This window comes from Sardina pilchardus, chromosome 11, assembly GCF_963854185.1.
Source record: "Sardina pilchardus chromosome 11, fSarPil1.1, whole genome shotgun sequence".
Taxonomy (NCBI): domain Eukaryota; kingdom Metazoa; phylum Chordata; class Actinopteri; order Clupeiformes; family Clupeidae; genus Sardina; species Sardina pilchardus.
Window position 1 is genome coordinate 17,479,415 of NC_085004.1, and position 25,000 is coordinate 17,504,414.

The 25,000-nt window shown below is 42.4% G+C and overlaps 1 protein-coding gene across 3 annotated transcripts in view; it reads left to right on the plus strand.

The window, feature by feature from the left end:
- The window catches only part of phkb (phosphorylase kinase, beta), an 84,587-nt gene that overhangs the window by 27,603 nt on the left and 31,984 nt on the right, over positions 1-25,000 (plus strand). For all 3 annotated transcript variants that reach the window (XM_062549753.1, XM_062549754.1, XM_062549755.1), the window contains 6 exons: positions 5,318-5,413; positions 6,165-6,362; positions 12,640-12,697; positions 12,908-12,985; positions 14,329-14,487; positions 15,787-15,881. In XM_062549753.1, coding sequence (XP_062405737.1) covers positions 5,318-5,413; positions 6,165-6,362; positions 12,640-12,697; positions 12,908-12,985; positions 14,329-14,487; positions 15,787-15,881 — 684 coding nt within the window. The remainder of the gene's footprint in view (positions 1-5,317; positions 5,414-6,164; positions 6,363-12,639; positions 12,698-12,907; positions 12,986-14,328; positions 14,488-15,786; positions 15,882-25,000) is intronic.

Below are 25,000 nucleotides of genomic sequence, written 5' to 3' on the forward strand. Positions count from 1 at the left end.
TGCTAATGGATCGGAAAAGCCAAAACATCCTCTCAGCGGCCGCGCCACTCCCAAAGAAGCGGAAAAAAAAAACTTTCCTCGGAGGGGAGTGGGCGTGTGGTGGAGGGGGTCAGGGTGGTGGGGAAGGCCTCCCGAGAAACAATGAGCTCGCTGAAGCGGGTAATGGGTATTAAATGTAGCGCCGACCTCCATTCTCACCTCTGAGGACGCCCCCAAATCAAATTCCGTGTGCGCTGTCCTGCCAAAGCAAATATCCCCCCTCGCTACGTCTGGTCACCGGATTTGACCTTCGCAATCTCGTTATCCCGCCTCAGCCGCACCCCCCCCCCCCCCCCCACCCATCCCCGTCCCGACCTCACCCCGTTGTGACTCAGAAATGATTACCCCCATAAACGCACGGTCAGAGGTGTCCACTGACCTCATAATGGACCCGGGCTCTGATCATAAGGTGGGCCGCATCTGGACCGGCCCCAACCCAGCTGCTTGGCTGCTCAGAAGACCCGTCGACGGCGTTTACACGGAGGGGCTTTTAATTCTACCTCCAGGTGCTCATTTGCAATTCTTTCTCCATGACATGGGATGACATGACAGGGAAAAATCACACTATTGCGACATACATCAGGCTTATTCGAGCGACGCATAGGAAGAAAAAGACGATAGGCACGTGGTGAAAATAGTTTAAGTTTGAAGTTGACGTTTTGTGGTCGCATGTTTTTTTCTTAGGTAGGTTGTTATTGCTATGCTACCTATCTCTGCTAAGTGGGGGCGCTAGCTGTCTAACTAAGTATAATACGTAAAAGCAGCAACACGCGCATAACCAACTTTGATGTAATGTTTCTTTTAACACTCACATTTTGGAATATTAGTGCCATAAAAGTGTCAACTTTTTAGCAACAAAAAGGTGTCTTAGTGTGTTTTTCTGCCTTGGATGCTGTGGATCAGGATGGGAGAAGGACAGGCGTGGGGGTGTTGATGAAGATTATGTGTGTCTATGCCACCAAGCCAGGTGGGCGACAGGAAGCCCGGTCTGATGCCAGAGGCCATCTTCTAAGGGTCTCTCGGAGGAGATCTCACTGAATGTGAAATGAGGCCAAACTGTTGGTCAACTGAGCTAGATGGACACAGAGGAGCTCTAAAAAGTAAACACCAAAGCAGTGCCCTGCTTTTGAACCGGAGCCTGTTTTGATGGAGTCTCACTAAAATATGTACGCATCTGTGAAGATGACACTTTCTTGGGAATGTTAAAGAGGTATTGACATGGCATAGGTGGGAAACATGACATTGTCAGATGAAGTGTTACAAGGTTACAGATTAAAAAATAGATTAATTTTAACCCCAACCCCTACCATTACTGAGCACAGATGGAGCAGCTTGATACACTTCACATTTGCTGAATACATTTCCACGTTTGAAATGGGAATAGCCGTACAGGGAGGGTTTTATGTAGCCTGTCTCCGTCCACCTATAAACCATTTTGAATTTCAATTTTATTTGTAAGGGGACAATGTGCAATTACTGTAGAACATTCATTTAACCATGTGATGCATTGCGCCAGAGTTAGCCTTAGGCTAGTTTACATCTGCAGTCCCGCAGGAAGCACAAGTACAAATACAACATTTTAACAAAGCTCAATAAGTAAAAGAAAACATTAAGCAAGGAGTGCAGTGGCATGCACAGCATACAACACAACACCCCCGTTCTGACTCATGCACACACACACACACACACACACACACACACACACTCACACCCTTCGCAAGTTGAATCGCTTAGCCATTCTGAAAGGCGGACCATACAGTAGTAACAATGACGGTTCCATGCATAGTGTTGTCCAAGGTGGCTGTATAGTTTATCTGCAACTTATCTTTCAATCTCATGAATAAATCAAACCAGAAATTGTTATTTAGCCTTTAGGGTCAGAGATGGCCCTCTACGCCTTCACTCACGACCCAAGATGAGCGCCCTATTCCTCCTCCGAGTCCCTGCACATCTGCATAGCCCTGTTTCCACACAGATGATTCCACACCACGCTGTGCTCATCCCTCAAGCCACAAGCTTCAAGTCCCCCACGCTGCAAAACACACACACACACACACACACACACACACACACACACACACACACACACACACACACACACAAACACATTCCCATGATACCATACAGGTCACCGAGCCATTTGCTTCTTTCGTCTTAGCCCACTATAAAATGCAAATCACCATGGGAGGTTGATAGCGAGGCAGATGGCTAAAAGCATTTGTCTGCATTGATTAAAGGTGGGTGCACTTGAGTTTATAAATCATTTACATCTGCTTACAGGAGAACTGCTGAGAGAGTCCAATTAAAGGAGAAAACTTCATAGCAGCAGATTCTTTTTTTCTCTTCTAAACAGAGCAACTCTGCACATCGGGTCACGATTCTCAATGCTAAGTCGGTGCTGCCCGCACAGCGTAGCTTGCTGCAGTGGCATTTGCAGTGTTCTGAACATTGTGGTATGGTATGGTATGGAAATCCACAGTTACCATACGCTGAAGGAGGAGATACATAAGCCATGGTCACCCAGCTTCGAGAACACCTCTTCTCTGTCCTGTCAAATTTGTCCTTTTTACCATTTCAACCCAGCACAATAATAGATGTAAACATTCCAACAAAAAATCTGAATAATCTAAAGAATTCTCCACATCTATGCTGCATTCTCCATTTGTTGTTTCACCACTCAGTTAGATATGAACAGACACTCCAACACTGAAGGCGTGATATATTTTAGATGGTTATCATACTGCAAAATCTGGAGTATATCAAGAATTGGCGTATATCTCAGAACCTATTCGGGATATCTCTCAAAAATAAAAAATCGGTGAGAGCATTCTGACTAGACCACAGAAAGAGAGAGAGAGAGGGACGTTTCTGCCTCGGTCTGAAGCAGGTGGGCTGTCGAAGTGATTGAATTGTTCTAAGTAACCACAGGCAACCCACACAGTATGCTTAAATCAGCCCCTGAAACATGTTGAAGTGAAAAGCTTTCATGAAGTTTTGAGGCTATAAACATAGAAAAGGTTGCATAATGGTTCCCGTTTTCTAAGTGGAAGGAGTGGCAGGTTGCCTGGCTGTTCAGTGGAGGTGTCAGGCTTTAATTAGACAATCTCACTGAGCGGCTTTGTTTTCCTTCCCCCCCCCCCCCCCCCCCTAAAGCCTTTAAAGTCCCACTCGTTTATTTGTTCCGCCAGATTGGAACAAGCACTACATTAATATGTGTTTGTGCCTATATCTGTGTGTGTGTGTGTGTGTGTTTGTGTATGTGTGTGTGTGTTGTATAGTGTGTGGTATCTCTTAAAACCTCTCTTGAGTAAACCCCCGTGGGCTGAATGTATTTAATCAAAAACCAAAGGCTTCCAATCCCCCCAGGCCTGATGTTACTAATACCATGTTGATGTCTGGGCTTGTTCTCGAGGTTTGCATGCTGAGTTTGTTTGGGTGACTGGTTCCATATCTCTGGTACACCACAAACGGCTTATGTGAGTGGGACTGACTTTACATTCGCACCAGTGGTACACTGGCTTATTATTTATGAGTTTCCCCCATAAATCCCAAGGCCTCTATACTAGTAAAGCAAGGATGTGCACAAAGCTAGGTGCAGTATAGAGACCTATTTCTTGTGTATCCTTGACATTAGTTATGCATTTCAATTTGTCCCTGAACGGATACCGACACAGACTTGTAAAGTGGAATAATTGCATTCCATCCATTGTGATGTGTGAACATTGACATGGAGAGAGGCTCAATACAACACATAGAGCATCACATGTCTCCCATGTCTGCACTATACAGTATGTATGTTCATGTGTGTGTGTGTGTGTGTGTGTGTGTGTGTGTGTGTGTGTGTGTGTGTGTGTTATATGTGTGCGCCTTTTGAGTGTTAGTATGCATGTATGTGTGCCCTCCACTTCTGTGTGCATGTGTGTGCTCCTTTTGTGTGTGTATGTGTGTGTGTGTGTGTGTGTGTGTGTGTGTGTGTGTGTGTGTGTGTGTGTGTGTGTGTGTGTGTGTGTGTGTGTGTGTGTGTGTGTGTCTGTGTGTGTGTGTCTGTGTGTGTGTGTGTGTTAGCATATGGCCCATGTGTGTGTTCTTGTGCTTAAATGGTTGTTTGTGTTAGTGTGCAGACACATCGTTACCCTCTGTCCTCTCCATGCTCAATAGCAGAGCCTGAGAGCTTCACAGAGAATGCCGGGAGTGTGTGCACAGCTCCAGGACAGCTGTTGTGTGATGCCAGCCACTCCACGCCCAAATGCCCGCTGGCATGCCGCCACTGTGCCATGCCGTTGCCCCCCCTGGGGGTTGTAGATCACTCTGAGCACAATGGCTTTCACTCACTGCCAGATTGCTGAGAGGATTCACTAGCATTTGCCTTTTGTTTGGTCTTTATGCAGAGCGCTTTTGCTGACTGAACACTTATCGTCAGATCTCAGCTCTGTTGGAAAATGGATGAGTTTACTAAGCGGCCTGGAATAGAGTTGAAAGTGATTGTTTTCTGTTTTCTTTTTTTGGTTTCTCCCGTTTTCTCAACTGCACATGCAGGGCTCATCTTCTATACTTTTTTTTATCAACTTTCTATGAATAACAGATGTTTTAGACTGGCATGTTCGTAATTGCCAGTTACAACGCACAATAGAATATTTGCAAAGGTGTGCACCCTCTTAAAATCGTTACGAGTTAAACATATCCTAACAAATTGCGCACTGGGAAGATCAAAGGGATTTTTATTCAAAAATGTATGCTATATTTATCTTATGTTATTCTCTGAAACCAAATATTAAAATGTAAAAGAGGACCCAATTTTAGCAATTCATTAGCCTTTCATCTCTCCTTAATTGGTTCATTTATGTTCCCAATGGTCTGGAGTTTCTTGGATCCAAGTACAAACCTAACAAATTTAAAAGACATAAAAAATATGAGTTTCTCACCTCGTTTATATGAACACTTGTTTCTCTGATTGAAGTCATTCCAATTTAAGACATCAGACTTACTGTTTACATGGCACAATAATCTAATTCAATCAGGTGTTTCTAACCGGGATCACATTTGATCCTCTAATGACATTGTCTGGGATGATCACAACACGTGTGTTTAGCTGGGCACATTCGATCAAAAAAAAAAAAAAAGTATTTTCAACCCAGCACCAAACACAATGAAATAATATGTGGAAGACACATGGCTATTCAGATTAAATGTGTTAGTGTTTAGTATACCATGTCATGCTCATTCTTTTGTGTGTGTGTGTCTGTTTGTTTTTTTGTGTGTTCTTGCATATTCTGTGCAGGGCTGCTCGTGGTCAGTCATCTTTGTGGATCTAGATGCTCACAATCGGAACAGGCAGACCCTGTGTTCCCTTCTGCCCAGGGAGTCCAGATCTCATGTGAGTAGCAACAGCATTTCAGTCTTTTTAAACATGCATCTGTTAAAAGCACACCCATGTCATTTCTTTGGTCAGATGCAGGGGTCGCTCCGAACTGTAGGAGATAATCATACCCTCTGCCAGCCTCTCAACACATAAGCCCAGAATGGAGGGGTGTAATTAGATTTTTCTGTTGAGCGCATATATACATATGTCAGAAATCTGTTCTATACCTTTAATGAAAAACAGAAGCCTCACATTCTCAGCATGTAGAAGGAGCAGCAGGTCTGCTTCATAGCTGATGCTCATTTTGGCATATGTGGTGCGCTGCCATCACTCCTGATCACAAGAGTGGGCTGTCCGAGACAACTGTGAGAGTGAGCGCGCTCCAGGTTCAGAGCAGGGTGAAGTACAGTAGTCTAACCAGAGAAGAGTAGATGGAGCCATTACGATGAAAATGGACTTCCTTTCTGCCTAGAGCCGAGGATGATGGGCTGTTGATGATGTGGCCTTATGCAACCAGTGCCATTTATCTTTTTTTTTTATTCTACTCTCTAATTGGGCTAATATGTAATCAAGGTGTATGAGCCATAATGGTGAAGTCCATTTACAAGAGCTGAATAGGCCCTCTGGTCTCTTATCTTCCCCTTTGTGGTGATGGGATTGGGGGGTATTTGGCTGTGAGCGGGCCTTGTTGAAAGCTCTTAAAGCCCATCTTTAAGGAGAGCGTTTGCCCTGGACATGTCTATGACGGTGACCTTTGACATTTCAGAACACGGACGCCGCTCTCCTGCCCTGCATCAGCTACCCGGCCTTCGCGGTGGACGACGACGCCCTCTACTCCCAGACGCTGGACAAGATCGTGCGCAAGCTCAAGGGCAAGTACGGCTTCAAGCGCTTCCTCCGCGACGGCTACCGCACTGCCAACGAGGACAAGAAGCGGCGCTACTACAAACCGGCCGAGATAAAGGTGGGTAACCACGGCGATGACAGACGGCAGTGGCCAGCGCGCCAAGCGAAACCGAACGCAGACACAGACGCCGCCCCCTCGCAGTTATCTCGTCTTTTCACATAGCCCTCCCGACAGGCTGGATGATCTCGAATAAGTCTTGGCTTTACCTGCATGCCGTTGCTAAGGGATTAGCCTGCTGATAAGACTTTAGCGAAAATGCTAATGTATGCGGCAGCTGCTCAGAAGTCCTTCTTTATTAATCCTTCTGGGTCTCTTTTCTTTTTCTATCTCTTTTTTCGCTGACTAAGATCAAATAAATGGGGGTGGTGTTGGTAAATCCTGTCTGATTGTGAAGGACGGAGGAGGCTGATTTTCACTATAAGGCGAGCTGCTCTCCGCCGATGAATTCGGAGGCAGGGGCAGCTACTTAACACTGAGCAAATCATTGCATTAGCCGCCAAGCTGACCCCACAGAATTAATGAGGCTGGATTTGACAAGGGGAAAGAAGTGTGTGTGTGTGTGTGTTTGTGTGTGTGTGTGTGTGTGTCTATGTGTGTATGTGTGTATGTGTGTGTGTGTGTGTGTGTGTGTGTGTGTGTGTGTGTGTGTGTGTGTGTGTGTGTGTGTGTGTGTGTGTGTGTCTATGTGTGTATGTGTGTATGTGTGTGTGTGTGTGTGTGTGTGTGTGTGTGTGTGTGTGTGTTCGGAATGCTATTAACAATTAGCCGGAGCAGAGTGAGAGGAGAACAGGACATTCAGGGCATATCTTAATGTTTTTTTTTTCCCTCTTTTTTTTGGTGGATAAACTCCTAAGAGGATTTCTTTCTGAGCCTCCCAACAGGTTCCTCATAAGGCAGCAAGCGCAGCATCCTGCTTGCGACAGATTTCCTCGCGAAAGGACCGGCATCAATAATTAAGACTTGTCACATGTTGTGAAAACATTCCCAGGCAAGGCCCCCTCCTCCAGGGCCTCCCACTACTATCTCAGGCATCATGAAAGTCCTTCAGTTGTCACTTGCTTTTGCATCGGTTTCACATTCATTAATATCATCTTTCTGAGCTAATCCAAGATTCACAGCAAGACGCTCAGCAGTAAGCTACAGGAAACCCTTCGGGAATAATACTGTCTATGTAGTCCCATGTAGGGAGACAGTGAGCAGTTTACGTGAGTGAGGGAGGGAGGCATTTTTTATTTGTTACGGGACCACCAGACACATGCATTTGTACAGCGAGAATAATGGGAACAGGGCCTTCAGGGGCCGTTTGCTGTTTGCCGAGCGACGCGACCTTGGCAAACATCCCTCTCGTCCACCTGAGAGACATCCACTTATCGTCTCTGTGGCACACTGAGCATGCATTTGCGTGGAGATAAAGGATGTTAGTCACATACATACACATACATACAGACACAGACACACACACACACACACACACACACACACACACACACACACACAATAAGAGAACCATACAGACACATAGTAGTGGCACACCATACTTGTACTGAGAACTCCCTCTCTTTTTCCCTCTTCCTCTCTCTCTTTCTGTCATACACACACACACACACACACACACACACACACACACACACATTCATACAATGATGAATAAATAGATAAAATGCACACAGTGCATTCATACACACCTACACACAGACAGTAAATATGTTATACAATCGAGGGACTAAGAGGGAAAGAGAATACATGGTGAACAGCAGAGGCAGAGGCATTTCCTGAGTCTGTCTGTTATGGAGAACTGTTGTGTGAACTTCTATATGAATACACACACACACACACACACACACACACACACACACATCCTCTCTCTCTCTAGGATGGGTTTATGCATTCCGTTTTATTTTATTGGCAGTTACAGTTTTCTTTGCGAGGCAGTTTGTTTACGACATTGAGGAAAAAAAGAGTTAGAGAGCAAGAGCATGACAGAGGGAGGACGAGCTGAGAAAGAGAGAAAGAGAGAAAGAAAGAAAGAAATGAGAGGAAGAAAGAAAGAAAGAAAGAAAGAAAGAAAGAAAGAAAGAAAGCAATGAGAGAAAGTAGAGACAGAAGCGGTGGCTGAAAAATGATCTGTGCTTGCCATCTCACCCATGTGGCAAATTAGCCATCCGGTGCAGTGTGGTGTGAAATCAAAGGCAAGCCAGCGCAGTTGTTGAGGTGGAGGCACACTAGGTGGTGTTGCACACGGCAGATTAGTGTGTTTGAAGTCGTAACCGCTGGAGCCTGAGGTCTTGATGAGGCCCAAAGTCAGAAGCAGGTGATGGGGACAGAAGGCAGGGCACAGTGACAGGGAGAGGGGGTGAAGACAGTTGTGAGGAGTGAGGGAGTGAGTGAGTGAGTGAGTGAGTGAGTGAGTGAGTGAGTGAGTGAGTGAGTGAGTGAGTGAGTGAGTGAAGAGTTGAGAGAGAGAGAGTGAGTGAAGAGTTGAGAGAGAGAGAGTGAGTGAGTGGAGAGTGAAGGAGTGAGTGAAAATAAAGAGAGTGGAAGATAGTTGAGTGAAAAATTGAGTTTGCAGATGGAGGAACGGAGGGAGGGACTGAGTGAGCTTATGAAAGAATGATTGAGCCCAAGTGACTAATGAAAGCAGAGACATTCTGAGTGAGTATGAGAAAGAGAAAAGAGAGAAGCAAGGAAGCTTATCCTGGAGCTGATTTGAAGTGTGAAGGTGCGTGTGTCCCAGTTTCTAATGCAGCTCTGCTTCGCTCTTCCAAATCACCTAACAATGAACCTGCAATACGTCTACGATTCTTTTGTTTGGCTGGACTAGAAGTTTATACGCCAAAACAGCCAACATCCTAACTGGGCATTTGCATCGCAAGCAAGACATAAGCTAGAGTGAAACGTAAATTAATCGTAATCGATCAGTGTTAATCGTAAAATTAATACTGCCTCCAACTGTAGCATAACACATCATCAACTGACACTGCTTCCGTCTGTAACGTGACACAACAACGTGTGAATGAATAAATTAACTCTGCCTCCGTCTCTAATGTAGTAACACATCAATTAACACTACCTCCGTCTGTTACGTAACACAGCAATGTGTGAATTGATCAATTAAAACTGCCTCCATCTCTTAACGTAACACAACGTCAGTTATAACACTACCTCCGTCTTTAACGTAACACAACGTGTTAATTAATCAATTAACACGGCCTCCGTCTCTAACATATCACAACAATGTGTAAATTGATGCACTGATTCCAGTGGAATTCTATAGTCGGACATTAGCAGGTGACTGACAGAAAACGCTTCAAAAACGGCTCTGGTGTATATTCCTAGTAACCCTCCACACTCCTCTCAGGCCCTGACACCCAAAAATCTCCCTACAGTGACAGTGTCCTGACAGAGTGTCGCTAGCTCAGACGAGATGTACCCGTGATGTGACACAGGCTCCAATTAATGTCCTTTATTTCATTACGGCGCCATCTCTCTTATCTCCCATTGCCATGGAGATGGGGCTGTGGAGATTGTGGATGGAGATAGAGGGGGGAAAAGTCTTAATTACATCTCTGGAAGGTTGAGAAACTTTGTCGTCTCCCCCCGCCATCACAAGGCAGAATAGGTTTTGTGTGCGCGTGTGTGTCTGTGTGTCTGTGTGTGTGTGTGTGTGTGTGTGTGTGTGTGTGTGTGAGAGAGAGAGAGTGAAGCCTGCAGCTCTCTGCTTTTAGAAAGAGATTATTGTAATTGAAGTTGAGTCACTCTGAAGGAGGATGAAAGGACTCATAATTCATTGTATTTTTTCCCGTTCTTTTCTTCTCACGCTTTGGAGTTATAAATGATGCTTTTTTTGCACTGCTCTTTCTGTGAAGAACTCGAGTATCCAACAGTTCTCCTCTGGGTTGCAATTTCTAGCACCTTTGTACTCTGATTTCATACCACGTCTCATTGGGTGAAGAAAGAGAAAGAAAAACATGTTTTGTTTTTTTTACTGCACACGCACACACTTCACATTACAGGTATTTGTGGTCACACACATTTGCATCACACTTACGTCATGATCATGCACAAAAGATTACACTGCATAGGTAAAGTAAAACACCAGTACAATCAAATGCAATTTTACATCTAACCAGTGGTAGATAGTAGATTAAGTGTTGTTGAGGCAGTATTTATTGGGTATATGAAAAATGATTAATACGTTAGAAAAATTAGATAGCAAGTGCAAACAGTTGGCTGGTCATTGAGAGCCAGTTAGACAGTTGCAGTCCATGTGCAAAGAGCAGGTAGGGTCATGGGGTGAAGAGGAGGGAAGTTCTCCATCACTGTAGACGGGGAGTGGGGTAGGTGGGCTAACACAGGTGCTTTTCAGCAAGGATTTGGTGTTGTGGTAAAAAAATAGATAAAATTAAAATAAAGATAAAATAGATTTTTAAAAAAAAAAAAAAACGGTTGTGTCTAGTCAATCTATGATTTGCTGTTGTGATCAGCAACTAATTGTCTCAAATGTGCGCGGTAACGATGATAAATTCGGGTACACGCAACACATGCATCGCTGTTGCTCACCCAAGCACTGTGAAAACGTCTTGGCTAATGCCTTTGCTTTCAGTCATCCCGAGTCACTTCCAGATCGGAGGCAAAAAAAAATCCAGAGATGCACTCTGGCGCGTCTCCAGTGTTTTTCTGTCATCAGCACTATGCCTCGCTAGCTACACGGCTCTGCCGGAGCCAGAAGCCGTACGGGATGAGTTTGCCGTCGCATAATTTAAATTAATACGTTGCTGTTTCACATTTGCAAACATCTCTACATCCGAGTTGATTTTAATTTCAGACTCAAGTGATTTATGTGTGTGCTAGTGAGAGTGGGGTGGTGTGTGTGTGTGTGTGTGTGTGTGTGTGTGTGTGTGTGTGTGTGTGTGTGTCTGTGTCTGTGTGTGTCTGTGTGTTTGTGTCTGTGTGTGTCTGTGTGTGTGTGTGTGTGTGTGTGTGTGTGTGTGTGTGTGTGTGTGTGTTTCTGTACGTGTGTGTGTCTAAGTGTGTGTGTGTGTGTGTGTGTGTGTGTGTGTGTGTATTTATGTAGGTGGGTGGGTGCTGAAGGGAGTATGCGTGTGTGTCTATATACTAAAAGGAGTGTGTGTGTGTGTGTGTGTGTGTGTGTGTGTGTGTGTGTGTGTGTGTGTGTGTGTGTGTGTGTGTGTGTGTGTGTGTGTGTGTGTGTGTGTGTGTGTGTGTGTGTGTGTGTGTGGAGGTGAGTCACGGACTGGTTAATGGGGTTTCTGCCTGGCTGGCGCGCTGATACCTTCTCAGATGTAATTGTTTTCTGTGTCAGTTCCACTGTTCCTCTCGGAAAAGAGCTTTTCTCCCCCCGGTTGCTTTCTCACTGTCGTCTGGCACACCATTAGGTGCCCCTCTGTGGCAGCCTATCGGGACAGAGGAGAGAGAGCGCTGCTAAAGAATCAAACAGACAAAGAGCATCGGCCAGAGAGAGAGTTCATTAGTTGTTTTGCTTTTTGGGTGTCTTGGGTGACAGCTGTGATGTTGAAGAGTCATAGTTTTAGCCCATAGGCTCAGTGAAAAGATCCAGTTTTTGTGAGGAGTGAGTGATGAAATGTGTGGAATGTATTTAGCTGGAGTCCTTTGAGGCTGCTGCGAAAGTGTCCGTAGCATATTTCCTTCTTCTGGAAAAAAAGTGTACTTATATGAGAATATCCAGTCAGTATGCATGGCATAGCCACTTCAAAGTTTGCCTTTGCTTTATCAGAGTTTCTCTTCCTGTGTCTTGCAGTTCACTTAGAACATGGCTGTCACATTCCTTGAAGTTAAAAGCCCTGATTTAATAATTCATCACAGGTGCCTTGCACATGGTAAACCACTTTTCATGAGTCACTATTGGCTCAGAGCGTAGGGTGTAGAGGCTGGTGTAGAATAGTTAATGAACACTGCTGACTGCTGTGTTAATTTTGTCATATATAGCTCTAATCTTTAATGCTTTGGCTCTGACATTAGGAAATACACGTATTAGGAAATACATGTATAGGAGTAATACACTAACATTATTGTAGTATGCAGGATTGCTGATTTACAATTGCAATATCATCCTGTGTGCAATCTGAGACTAGATACACTGTTATCATTGCCTTGTGCTGTATGCAAAGCTGAGTAAATCATGTCATTTATGTGCATTATGCAAACTGTGAATTTGATTGTAATATGAAGTTATGTTGATTCTGAAGTTGAATCTGTTACTGTGTGGAGATTGAGAGTCTCGGGTTAGATGGGGAACTCTGTTATCCAATATCTAACTCTGTTTGTCTTGCATTTGTTTTGCTCTTTCTGTCAGGACTTTGATGGCATCGAGTGCGAGTTCCCAATCTTTTTCATCTACATGATGATTGATGGTGAGGCCCGGGGTTGTTGAGTGCTTGGCGGCATTGCCATGCTTATGTTGTTTTCTCAGAGGGTATTATTTTTCATCTTGAAATCAGGAAATCAGTTTCTCAGGAAATCATAGAGAAACAAGTGAGTTGTGAGAAGCCCTCTCTGCAGTGCTGGCCGGTAATATGTGCCTTTTTTCTTTTTTTTTTTTTGCTTTGGCCTCTGATTTGCAGGCGTGTTCCGTGGAAATTCCTCTCAAGTTAAGGAATACCAGGGACTTCTGGAGGCAGTCATGTTCCAGAATTTTGACGGTGAGTCTTGTAGCACATGTTTCTGATTGCATGGAACTGAAGTGATTGGCCACCCAGTACTCCCAGTTTGGCCCCATGTAACTGCTCCTGTCCCGACCTGTGGAAATTGATGCTGGTTGTGGCATCAGTACTTAGCCAGCACACACTGAAATCGTACTGTTAAAGGTGCTATGTAGCATTTTTTTCCCCTTTTTTTTGGTTTCAAACATTGACAAATTTGTTAGAAATAGAATGTGAAGAATCAACTGTTTCTGCGTATTGCCAAAAATGCCTATGCTGTGTGTTATCTGGATATCCAAAGAATTAGCTTGCAAACCAACTAGCTTGGGGCCAGCTCTCTTGTAATACTAAGTTGTGCCATGTTGTACTGTAATGTGTTGTAATATGTCTTTGTATTAAATACAGTGAGAGTCCATTAGAATAGGCTGCGTTCAAGACAGCTTGAGGCCTACAGCTCCTTTAAGTCACATTGGACAAAAAGTATCGACTAAACCAATAAATCTATGTTTAGTTTAAAGTCGTTTTTCAATCAAGGGCCATTTCTATAAATTATATACTATTCCTCAGACGTTTTACTCCCCCTGCGGTGCTTTGATTGAAGTGAGATTGAAACGAAAGAAAATTAATCCGCCTGCACAGAGATGATATCTTGATGCATTCACTGCATGCGCCGCATAACAACAACATGAATCCACACTCACACACAACACACCAGATTCAGATTTGCCATCAAAAGCAGCTTGGACTAGTCAAAATCAAAGTAGTGCAAAAAAAAAATGAGTCCTGTAAACCGAGCAGCCTGGTTGATTAGTCACCGCTTGTTTCCCTGTCTGTGTACTCCTGCATGATATGGAGAGAATGTGAAATGAAGCAGCCTGTTGCCGTAGCAGCAGAGGCCCATTTTTAAGCAAGGCAGATGGCTCCACATTTTCTGGATCGACTACAGAGAGATGTGTATGGAGCTGCCCACTCTCTCGATCGTTCACATCTGAAGAGATATCGACACATATGCGGCCACTTCAGTTTCCATGCCGATTCACGTATTGAAAAGTTGTCATGGAAATATATGGGCGGTTTTTAATTAATCATAACACTGAAGTGGAATTGATTATGGAACGTAATGTATGGATTTTGCTTCAGTCTTAATCCTACTGGTGTTATGAGAGCTGATGCATTAGTGTGTATAAAGGGAAGTGCGTGTAAATGTGTATTTCTTGGTGTGTGTGTGTGTGTGTGTGTGTGTCTGTGTGTGTGTGTGTGTGTGTGTGGACATTTGTGTTTATGTTTGTGTTTATTTGATTTGGTGTGTGTTTGTGTGTGTGTGTGTGTGTGTGTTCACTTAGGTAACGCCATCGTCCCCAAGTACTACCACGTGCCAGCAGACTTTGTGGAGGCCGAACAGAAGAAGCACGGCAGCCAGAAGCGGTTCCCCAACTGCACAGGCCAAGACGGCCAACTCTTCCTCTGGGGCCAGGCCATGTACACCATCGCCAAACTACTGGGTCAGTCGCATGGCATAAGTCACCACTGGCAAACACACACACACACAAACACACACACACGCTCACACACACACAGTAAATATTTACACATTATTCTGCTTCCTTTCACACACAATACAGTTCCTAGCCTACTGTACAAGCCTACTCATGCACACACACACAGTGTGCACGGTCATTCAACAGATGCTAATGCATGGGTCTGCATCTCTGAATGCATGGAACACCCCTTAAACTGATTTGAATTAAACCATTCAGCTGTTCTTATTACACTGCGTTACACCCATTTACATGTGATTGGTAAAATAAATGAACTCACACGCATCCTCCATATTCAAGCTATCTAGAGCACCACTAATACATAAGCCCTCCTTCCTCCTCTTCCCCATTAAAGGATGTAAACACAAGGTCAGTGTTGTAGAAAGATTTCTGACAAATTAATCACATTCATCATTTATACCAATCATCTGAGCTGCTCGTCCTACAGCTCTGAGCCAATGAAAAAGGCCTTGATGTAAACATCGCAGATCAAAGAGGAGATTGTGGTAATTGTGGTAATGGGGGAGTTGCTTGGCTCTCTCTGTGAGAGTACATGCGAGTGATTGTGAGGCCTGTCATTCTCTAATCACGGGGGGCTAATGGAGAGGCGGGACTGCACCACTTGGCGCGCGCATCAGCGTGTCCAATCCAGAGCCCCAGTGTACGACCATGTCGTTAGCCCGTCGCAGCAGGTTTGCGCGTTCAAGAAAGCTAACTGCAACGACGACGACGACACACGGGGAAGGGGATCCGGGAAGTGGCCGATGCCAGAATGTTACGGCTGATGCTGTCTGTCAGAGGGGGGTGGGAGTTGATTGGCGGATGTGCAGTGGTGATGGGGCAGAGGGAGTGCGGCTGTCACCATGGCCACATCATGTGGGTCTGTTTTCTTGTTCCCTCCTTTTCTCTTTATTTATTCTGCTCATTCTTCCCACTTTTCTTTTACACATGTTGTCTGTTTTGCATTTTCTTCACTCCTCGTCTTTTTTTCCTGTCTTCTTTCACCTCTCTACTTACCTACCCTTTCTTCTCCTTTAATCTGTTCATTTTTCTCCTCCTGTCATCCTCTCTTCTTGTTAACCTCCACTCCTCCCTTCCCCCTCTCCGGCCCTGTTCTCCTCAACTCTTATGTTCTTACATCTCCTCTCCTCTGCTGTGTGTGTGTGTGTGTGTGTGTGTCTCTCTCTCACTCTCTCTTGTTCTGTCCATCTCTCTCTCTCTCTCTCTCTCTCTCTCTCTCTCTCTCTCTCTCTCTCTCTGCAGTGGACGGCCTGATTAGCCCTAAGGACATCGACCCCATCCACCGCTACGTGCCGCGGCAGGACCAGAGGAACGTGAGCATGAGATACTCCAACCAGGTGCGTGACCCTCACCACACACACACGTCCCACTCAACCTTCACACGTCTCTCTCTTCTCTCCCTTCCTCCCTCCCTCTCTCCCTCTCTTGCTCTCTGGCCCTCTCCTCCAATCTCCTCACCTGTCGGGCCGTCCTCTCCTGCCGCTTTTCATTTCGCTCCCCCGTTTCTGTCGTGTTCGCTCGACCTAACTCACATGTCCATTTATTAACCACTATCCCCCCTTGACGGGTGTGTTGCTACAACCATATCTTCACCAGCAGACAGATTTAGGCCAGTAACCATGACGGACAGCAGGTTTGCTCTACGCGGCACATGCTAGATCAGCTAACGTCCGCCGCTGATGCGTGCCTCGTTCAATACAGTAGAATACAGCACCGTACAGCACAGTACAGTGATGGTGAAGAGGGCACTGTGTCAGCTGTATTCATTCCTGTGCCAGTGGTGCCTCCTGCAGTGACACGTGCTAGGTTAGCACTAGCGCTACCACGTGCCTGTGGCGCCTCCCTCAGTTTTGTATGCAAGGTTAGTGCTAGCAGTAGCAGGCGCTAGTGTTGCCTCTTGCAGTGGCGCAAACTTAGCGCTAGCATTAGCGCGTCATAAGGATGCTAATGGAAGCCGTGCTGCATCAGAGGTGAGCCGAGGTGAGCCAGAGGGGCGTCCCTGGGACCCGGGCCCAGGAATGGGTCTGCGAGGAGGCATTTGTGGAGCTGGGCTCAGGCCCCCACCTACATGTCTGGTTTATTCATGTTCCAGGTCCTGGAGAGGAGACCCCGTCCCCAAATTGCACTGTACTCATAGTCACAGTACTCACAGTAGTCGGTGTTTGTGCAGATAGTCTTTACTTGGTGTTGCTATGCTCAAAGCCATGGTTAATGGAACTGAGCAGTCAGTCATGGAGGTGTGAACGCTGTCTGACCTCACTATTCAATTCAGTTAAGTTTCAAAGGGTAGCAATCATGATACAATTCATTCAATCATTCAGTGGTGCAATGATACAATTTGCAATGCACCACTCTGGAGCTTGTCCTTTATGTATTTTTTGTTGTTCCTGTTCTCTTTAGCTTCTCTCTCCCCATTCTCCCATTCTCCTTATCTTTTGTACTTTTATCTTTTATTTGATCAGATAAATAAAAAGACCCCCATTCAAATCTGCTCCTTTGTCACAAATTTCCCAGCAGTAGGCCTATGTCAAGTATTTTGTAGCCTACTGGAATACAGATTCTATCCACCTTATTCACAAAACCAGAAATCTGTCCGCCTTTCCTCTTCCGCCCATTCTGTTTACATTATAACCTAGTCTAGTCTCAGTGGGCTAACTCGAATATCCTTCAACTTTTATTACAGTGCATGAAAATGCACTGTACTGTTCTTCCTAGGCTTCTTATTATTACAGTGCATGAAAATGCACTGTACTGTTCTTCCTAGGCTTCTTATTATAGTGCATGAAAATGCACTATATTGTTCTCCCTAGGTTTCTTATTATTATAGTGCATGAAAATGCACTATATTGTTCTTCCTAGGTTTCTTATTACAGTGCATGAAAATGCACTGTACTGTTCTTCCTAGTCTTCAACTTCTTCTTCTTATTATTCTTCTTCTAACGCACGCAATTCAGCTTTAACCGCTTCACGTAGAAACTCCATTCAAACTATGTCGCGTAGGTCTTACTTACGCGATGTGGGCAAAGTATTTTTCAACTTTGTAACTTTTATACTTTTTAAACTATTAGTTAAAAACTATTACAATTTCCCCCATAGACTTAACATTGCTCATTATGACATCACGGCAGCAATTAGAATCTTACTCCAGCTGGTCAGCCACCTGGGCACCAACTGTCAGTTTCTCTCAGGCTAGAGCATACAATCTCATACAAGTGCATACAATCTCTCTGAAGACTACATATTCTGTTCCCCTGTATCCTCTGCGCACAACAGTATCAAAATAAGTCCTCCTAATTCCATCCAACTTTATATCCATTCATCTTCTTCAAACCATTCACTCATCCACCCATTCTAAACAGTCTGCCTATCAACATCAATTAGACGCTCTACATTCAACTTTTAAACAATCTACTCTGTCTCAGGCTGGCTCTCTTAAGACTAGCCAGTTAAATTGATTACACCTGTATCTGTATCCACTACTCTCAGTAGAGAGCTGTGTCTCTCCATTCTACAAGAATATAAGGCACATTCCATCCAACATTCTATCCATTCATCTTCTTCAGACCATTCACTCATCCACCCATTAAACTGTCTATCAACATCCATTAAACAATCTGTCTATCAACATCCATTAAACTCTCTGTCTATCAACATTAATTAGACTATCTATCAACTTTTAAATTATTTACTCTGTCTCAGGCTTTAAGAGTACACTGGCTCTCTTAAGACTAGCCAGTTAAATTGATTACACCTGTGTCAACTACTCTCAGAGAGCTGTATCAGTGTCTCTCTTAACAAGAATATAAGGCACATTCCATCCAACCTTCTATCCATTCATCTTCTTCAGACCATTCACTCATCCACCCATTAAACTGTCAATCAATATCTATTAAACAATCTGCCTATCAACATCCATTAAACATTCTGTCTATCAACATTAATTAGACCAGCTACATACAACTTTTAAAGTATTTACTGTGGGTCCCTCTCAAGCAGCGTTTATATGTCCTCCCTCGCTCCTCGATCCTCAATGATCTACATAAAGAAAGATAGAAGAAGGGCTAGACTATCCCATTGTTGCCGCTCCATCATTCTTTATGTAGATCAGTGAGGAGCGAGAGAGGACGCGTAAACGCTATATATGAGAGGCACCTTCTGTCTCAGGCTTTAAGCATACAATCTCATTAAGACTACAGATCCTGTTTCACTACTTCCTCTGTCCACAACTGTTTCAAAATAAAGGTCCTCACTGCAATAATGCACTATTAAATCATTTAACCACTGAAACTACTCAACTATTGAACTGTTCAACCATTCCAACTGTCAGTTATCATCCACTATGCCTCCAGTCAACTACATGAAACCTCCATGTACCTAGCAACCAACATAGCAAGTATTAAAATTAAGTGTTTATGACCATTTCCATAGCAACCAACATGATTATACTGCAGTAACTTCTTGTTTCCTGATAGTGGCCACCATGGATACCCTAGCAACAAATGTTTCAAAATAAAAGTCCTCACTAGCAAGTTAGCTAGTTAGCATGGTTAGCATAGTTAGCATAGCTAGCATTTTTAGCATAACTGCAAAAAATCATCAACTAAGTTAGCTAATCAACCTGGTTAGCATTGTTAGCAAATCTAGCATTGTTAGCATAGTTAGCATTTTTAGCATTACTGCTAGAAATCATCGGTTAAGTTAGCTAATCAACCTGGTTAGCATTGGTAGCATAATTAGCATTTTTAGCACAACTGCTAGAAATCATTAGCTAAGTTAGCTAATCAACATTTTAACATGCATAGAAATCATTAGTTAAGTTAGAACTGGAATGTTTCATCTTTAAACTGTCTACCTTCACACTATCAACTCTCTGTAAACAATGCAACCACCATGTTTACCCTAGCTACACCTTAGTAACCATATCTACATTATCTATCTATTTTTGCATTTTCATGCACTGGTAATTCCTTGGAATTGCATTTCTAGTTATTATTATTTTTCTTTTTCTTCTAACGCTCGCAATTCAGCTTGAACCGTTTAACGTAGAAACTTGATTCAAACTTTGCTACGTAGGTCTTACTAAGGAGACCTGTGCAATATATTTTTAAACTTTGTAACTTTTATACTTTTTAAACTGTAAATTAAAAACTATTAAACATTTCCCCATAGACTTAACATTGCTCATTATGACATCACGGCAGCAATTAGAATGTTACGCCAGGTGGCCAGTCCAGGTGCAGCAGCTCCTCTCTCTCTCTCAGGCACACTGGCTCTCTTGAGACTACATTTTCTGTTCCCCTGTATCAACTGTATCAACATAAGTCTTCCTAATTCCATCCAACTTTCTATCCATTCATCTTCTTCAAACCATTCACTCATCCACCCATTCTAAACAGTCTGCCTATCAACATCAATTAGACGATCTACATTCAACTTTTAAACAATCTACTCTGTCTCAGGCTTTAAGGATACACTCTGGATCTTAAGACTAGCCAGTTAAATTGATTACACCTGTATCTGTATCCACCACTCTCAGTAGAGAGCTGTGTCTCTCCACTCTACAAGAATATAGGGCACATTCCATCCAACTTTCTATCCATTCATCTTCTTCAGACCATTCACTCATCCACCCATTAAACTGTCTATCAACATCTATTAAACAATCTGCCTATCAACATCCATTAAACTCTCTGTCTATCAACATTAATTAGACTATCTACATTCAACTTTTAAATTATTTACTCTGTGTCTCTGGCTCTCTTAAGACTAGCCAGTTAAATTGATTACACCTGTATCAACTACTCTCACAGAGCTGTATCAGTGTCTCTCTTAACAAGAATATAAGGCACATTCCATCCAACCTTCTGTCCATTCATCTTCTTCAGACCATTCACTCATCCACCCATTAAACTGTCAATCAATATCTATTAAACAATCTGCCTATCAACATCCATTAAACATTCTGTCTATCAACATTAATTAGACTATCTACATGCAACTTTTAAAGTATTTACTGTGGGTGCCTCTCAAGCAGCGTTTATATGTCCTCCCTCGCTCCTCGCTCCTCACTGATCTACATAAAGAAAGATAGAAGAAGGGCTAGACTATCCCATTGTTGCCGCTCCATCATTCTTTATGTAGATCAGTGAGGATCGAGGAGCGAGAGAAGACACGTAAACGCTATATGAGAGGCACCTTCTGTCTAAGACTTTAAGCATACAATCTCATTAAGACTACAGATCCTGTTTCACTACTTCCTCTGTCCACAACTGTTTCAAAATAAAAGTCCTCACTGCAATAATACACTATTAAATCATTTAACCATTGAAACTACTCAACTATTGAACTGTTCAACCATTCCAACTGTCAGTTATCATCCACTATGCCTCCGGTCAACTACATGAAACCTCCATGTACCTAGCAACCAACATAGCAACCATTAAAATTAAGTGTTTATGACCGTTTCCATAGCAACCAACATGATTATACTGCAGTAACTTCTTGTTTCCTGATAGTGGCCACCATGGATACCCTAGCAACAAATGTTTCAAAATAAAAGTCCTCACTAGCAAGTTAGCTAGTTAGCATGGTTAGCATTGTTAGCATAGTTAGCATTTTTAGCATAACTGCAAAAAATCATTAACTAAGTTAGCTAATCAAACTGGTTAGCATTGTTAGCAAATTTAGCATTGTTAGCATAGTTAGCATTTTTAGCATTACTGCTAGAAATCATCGGATAAGTTAGCTAATCAACCTGGTTAGCATTGTTAGTAAAGTTAGCATTGCTAGCATAATTAGCATTTTTAGCATAACTGCTAGAAATCATTAGCTAAGTTAGCTAATCAACATTTTAACATGAATATAAATCATTAGTTAAGTTAGAACTGGAATGTTTCATCTACTGTCTACCTTCACACTATCAACTCTCTGTAAACTATGCAACCACCATGTTTACCCTAGCTACATCTTAGTAACCATATCTACATTATCTATCTATTTTTGCATTTTCATGCACTGGTAATTCCTTGGAATTGCATTTCTAGTTATTAATCCAACTTCTTCTAACGCTCGCAATTCAGCTTGAACCGTTTAACGTAGAAACTTGATTCAAACTTTGCTACGTAGGTCTTACTAAGGAGACCTGTGCAATATATTTTTCAACTTTGGAACTTTTATACTTTTTAAACTGTAAATTAAAAACTATTAAACATTTCCCCATAGACTTAACATTGCTCATTATGACATCACGGCAGCAATTAGAATGTTACGCCAGGTGGCCAGTCCAGGTGCAGCAGCTCTCTCTCTCTCTCAGGCTACATACACTGGCTCTCTTAAGACTAGCCAGTTAAATTGATTACACCTGTATCTGTATCCACTACTCTCAGTAGAGAGCTGTGTCTCTCCAGTCTACAAGAATATAAGGCACATTCCATCCAACTTTCTATCCATTCATCTTCTTCAGACCATTCACTCATCCACCCATTAAACTGTCTATCAACATCTATTAAACAATCTGCCTATCAACATCCATTAAACTCTCTGTCTATCAACATTAATTAGACTATCTACATTCAACTTTTATATGATTTACTCTGTCTCAGGCTTTAAGCACACTCTCTCTTAAGACTAGCCAGTTAAATTGATTACACCTGTATCAACTACTCTCAGAGAGCTGTATCAGTGTCTCTCTTAACAAGAATATAAGGCACATTCCATCCAACCTTCTATCCATTCATCTTCTTCAGACCATTCACTCATCCACCCATTAAACTGTCAATCAATATCTATTAAACAATCTGCCTATCAACATCCATTAAACATTCTGTCTATCAACATTAATTAGACTATCTACATACAACTTTCAAAGTATTTACTGTGGGTGCCTCTCAAGCAGCGTTTATATGTCCTCCCTCGCTCCTCGCTCCTCAATGATCTACATAAAGAAAGATAGAAGAAGGGCTAGACTATCCCATTGTTGCCGCTCCAACATTCTTTATGTAGATCAGTGAGGATCGAGGAGCGAGAGAGGACGCGTAAACGCTATATGAGAGGCACCTTCTGTCTCAGGCTTTAAGCATACAATCTCATTTAGACTACAGATTCTGTTTCACTACTTCCTCTGTCCACAACTGTTTCAAAATAAAGGTCCTCACTGCAATAATACACTATTAAATCATTTAACCATTGTAACTACTCAACTATTTAACTGTTCAACCATTCTAACTGTCAGTTATCAACTAAGCCTCCAGTCAACTACACGAAACCTCCATGTACCTAGCAATCAACATACCAACCATTAAAATTAAGCGTTTATGACCGTTTCCATAGCAACCAACATGATTATGCTGCAGTAACTTCTTGCTTCCTGATAGTGGCCACCATGGATACCCTAGCAACAAATGTTTCAAAATAAAAGTCCTCACTAGCAAGTTAGCTAGTTAGCATGGTTAGCATAGTTAACATTGTTAGCATAGTTAGCATTTTTAGCATAACTGCAAAAAACATCTAACTAAGTTAGCTAATCAACCTGGTTAGCATTGTTAGCAATTTTAGCATAGTTAGCATTTTTAGCATTATTGCTAGAAATCATCAGTTAAGTTAGCTAATCAACCTGGTTAGCATTGTTAGTTTAAGTTAGCATTGTTACCATAGTTAGCATTGCTAGCATAGTTAGCATTTTTAGCATAACTGCTAGAAATCATTAGCTAAGTTAGCTAATCAACCTGGTTAACACTGTGAGCATAGTTAGCATAGTTAACATTTTTACCATTACTGCATGAAATCAGTAGCTAAGTTAACCAATCAACCTGGTTATCATTGTTACCATAGTTAACATTTTAACATGAATAGAAATCAGCAAATCAAAATGTTTCAGCTTTAAACTGTCTACCTTCACACTATCAACTCTCTGTAAACTATGCAACCACCATATTTACCCTAGCTACACCTTAGTAACCATATCTACATTATCTATCTATTTTTGCATTTCATGCACTGGTAATTCCTTGGAATTGCATTTCTAGTTCCTCTTCTTCTTCTAACGCTCGCAATTCAGCTTCAACCGTTTAACGTAGAAACTTCATTCAAACGTTGTTGCGTAGGTCTTGCTTATGCCATGTGTGCTTTGTATTTTTCAACTTTGTAACTTTTATACTTTTTAAACTATGAATTAAAAAACGATTTCCCCATAGATTTAACATTGAGCTATTTCCCCATAGACTTAACATTGCTCATTATGACATCACGGCAGCAATTAGAATCTTACTCCAGGTGGCTGGCCACCTGGGCACCAACTGTCAGTTTCTCTGGCTTTAAGCATACAGTCTCTCAGAAGACTACATATCCTGTTAACTGTTTCCTCTGTCCACAACTGTTTCATAATAAAAGTCCTCACCGCAATAATACACTATTAAATCATTTAACCATTGAAACTACTCAACTATTGAACTGTTCAACCATTCCAACTGTCACTTATCATCCACTATGCCTCCAGTCAACTACATGAAACCTCCATGTACCTAGCAACCAACATAGCAACCATTAAAATTAAGTGTTTATGACCGTTTCCATAGCAACCAGCATGATTATACTGCAGTAACTTCTTGTTTCTTGATAGTGGCCACCATGGATACCCTAGCAACAAATGTTTCAAAATAAAAGTCCTCACTAGCAAGTTAGCATGGTTAGCATAGTTAGCATTGTTAGCATAGGTAGCATTTTTAGCATAAATGCAAAAAATCATCAACTAAGTTAGCTAATCAACCTGGTTAGCATTATTAGCAAATTTAACATTGTTAGCATAGTTAGCATTTTTAGCATTACTGCTAGATATCATCGGTTAAGTTAGCTAATCAACCTGGTTAGCATTGTTAATAAAGTTAGCATTGCTAGCATAATTAGCATTTTTAGCGTAACTGCTAGAAATCATTACCTAAGTTAGCTAATCAACATTTTAACATGAATAGAAATCATTAGTTAAGTTAGAGCTGTAATGTTTCATCTTTAAACTGTCTACCTTCACACTATCAACTCTGTAAACTATGCAACCACCATGTTTACCCTAGCTACACCTTAGTAACCATATCTACATTATCTATCTATTTTTGCATTTTCATGCACTGGTAATTCCTTGGAATTGCATTTCTAGTTCCACTACTTCTTCTAACGCTCGCAATTCAGCTTGAACCGTTTAACGTAGAAACTTCATTCAAACATTGTTACGTAGGTCTTACTTAGGAGACCTGTGCAATGTATTTTTCAACTTTGTTACTTTTATACTTTTTAAACTATTAGTTAAAAACTATTCAAATTTCCCCCATAGACTTAACATTGAGCTGATGACATCACAGTCAGGTCGTTAAGCAATTAGAATGGTATGCCAGGTGGCCAGTCCAGGTGCAGCAGCTCTCTCTCTCTCTCTCTCTCTCTCAGGCTACATACACTGGCTCTCTTGAGA